The sequence below is a fragment of the Volvox carteri genome (genome assembly GCF_000143455.1).
Source record: "Volvox carteri f. nagariensis unplaced genomic scaffold VOLCAscaffold_8, whole genome shotgun sequence".
NCBI classification, from domain to species: domain Eukaryota; kingdom Viridiplantae; phylum Chlorophyta; class Chlorophyceae; order Chlamydomonadales; family Volvocaceae; genus Volvox; species Volvox carteri.
Genome location: NW_003307551.1, coordinates 1,963,722 through 1,965,990, shown reverse-complemented (window position 1 = coordinate 1,965,990; position 2,269 = coordinate 1,963,722). Strand labels below are relative to the sequence as shown.

Here is a 2,269-nt window from a genome sequence, read left to right as displayed (position 1 = left end):
CGCCTTCCCCCCCATTCCCCACCTCCCCCACCTCCCCCGCCTTCCCCCCCCTTCCCCCGCTAGGTACGTTGTGTACCCTCACAAGTTCAACCGGGTGGTGGGTGAGCACATCCGCTCCTCCCTGGAGTCCCTGCTGGTGGAGCAGCTGGTGGATGTGGTGCTGTCGGGTCACGTGCACACCTACTACCGCAGCTGCAGCGTGGTGGGGGGCGGCAGCGGCGCGTGTGTCCTGGACTGGAGGGAGGGGCTGCTGCAGGTGGTGCTGGGCACGGCGGGGCACCAGCTGTCCGATGTGGAGGCGGACCAGAAGGTGAGAAGGGCGGGGAGGGGGGGGAAGGCGAGGCTGTTTGCGGGGCTGTGCTTGACCGGGGTTCAGAGGCCGGGGTGCATTTTGGGGATGAAGCCATGGCGGTGCTTGTGCATGTGTATGTATGTGTGATGGGTAACCAGGGGTAAGGGGGGGCGGGGTACGAGGTAATTACGGGTAGAGGGGTTGGTTGGGGGCGGCTGCCATTGTACACGGTAAGTTATCCACCAACACCACCAATATCGGAGGAGCGACAGCCACCTCCCCCACGTTGTTCTCCTCCACCCACACTCCCCTCTCCCTCCTTTGCGGCTCCCCCGGGGCCCCCTGTTCACCCAACACCCGCGCAGGACTGGTGTGACCATTTGATCAACGACTGGGGCTTTGGTCGGTTGGACGTGGACGGCGACGAGCTGCACCTCCGCTTCATCCGCACCCGTAGTGGGGAGGTGGCGGACTCGGTCAGGCTGCGGGCCAAGGTGCCGCCGGGGGAGATGTGCAGTAGCAGGGGCAGTAGCCGGGGCAGTAGGTCGCGAAGGTGAGGGAAGGCGAATGCGGGTGGGTGGATGGAGGAGGGTTGGGGTGCGGTTGCGCCTCGTCTGTGGTGGTTGGGTTGGTTGGGTCTTTGATTTGCCCGGGCCGTTGCTACCTTCCCGATGCGCATTGCCTCTGACAGACCGACAGAGAGACAGACAGATTGACAGACAGACTGATTTCATGGGTGGGTACCCAACAGACGGATCTACGTGTACAGTGCACACGCGTGAACTTAGAGTTTTTAACGTGGAGTGTGCTCATGAATGTGGGTTGCGAGGGAACAGCATTGCATACATCCAAAGCAAATGTTTTGTGTGTGTGCTCATGAATGTGTGCTTATGAGTCTGTGTGTAGGTCTGTATTCCTGAGCGGAGCTGCTGCGTGTTGTGTCCAAATTGTGTTAGGAGGAGATGTATGTATGTATGTATGTATGTATGTATGTATGTATGTATGTATGTATGTATGTATGTATGTGAGTGTGTTGCATCTTATTTATTTAGAGCTTGAGAGGCATGCACAAGGGTAAGGACAGAGCCGGGTAAAGACGTGCGTGTGTGTACGTATGTATGTATGTATGTATGTATGTATGTATGTATGTATGTATGTATGTATGTATGTATGTATGTATGTATGTATGTATGTATGTATATGTACGTATACATGTGTGGGTGTGTTCTCGGCTGAATGCTGGTGGCGAGGCGTCCGGAATGGCGGCTGGCGAATGGACATCTCGGTCAGGGTAATAATACGTCTGTACGAAGTGTGTTTGAATGTGTGCTGCTGCTAATTTTTGTCAGGTGCTGGTGGTGGTGGTGTTGTGGTATTGTAGTTGGGAATGCTATGGCCCCAACTTCGGGGCCGTATTCAATACAGTTCTTAGGAGGCAGAGGGCTATAAAGCAGCGTGTGTGGTGTGGAGGGGGAAGGGTTCCCCCAGTGAAGCAGCGGATTGCTGAGAATGGTTCTTCAAGTACGTACGTCATTATGTCTGTGTCTGTGCCGTCTGGGTTTTCTTATTACTGCGAGTGCGGGTGCTGCAGTGAGTGAGTGCACTGAGTGTTTCACCGCGTGTGAGGTGTATGAAAGTGTATGTAGGTGGGACAGCTGGTGGCGGTGGTGGGGTGGTGGTGGTCACTGCCCGGGCGAGGAGGGATTGGTAAAGGGGGGGGAAAGGGAGGGGGGGGCCACAGAGCACCCTCCCGCCCGAGGGTGAGGGTGAGGGCGCGTAGATCCATCTCACTTTCCTCCTCTAGAGGCCGCGCAGCAGCACGCCACCGCAGCGGCTGCTGCTGCAAGTGTGCGGGGGGGCCTGGTAGTGGTCGTGGTGGTGCTGGCTGGCGGGGTGGCGGGGTGGGTGGGTGGGTGGGTGGATGTGAGTAGGCTTTTTACCTTGCTCCCGAGCTGATTGCTCTCTTTATATATATCT

The 2,269-nt window shown here is 57.1% G+C and overlaps 1 protein-coding gene across 1 annotated transcript in view; it reads left to right on the top strand.

Annotated features, from left to right (window-relative positions):
* VOLCADRAFT_48355 (uncharacterized protein) overlaps positions 1-184 on the top strand; it is a gene marked incomplete at both ends in the record, with an annotated part of 794 nt that extends 610 nt beyond the window's left edge. The window contains one exon of the mRNA XM_002948053.1: positions 64-184. Coding sequence (XP_002948099.1) covers positions 64-184 — 121 coding nt within the window. The remainder of the gene's footprint in view (positions 1-63) is intronic.
* Positions 185-2,269: the final 2,085 nt, after the last annotated feature.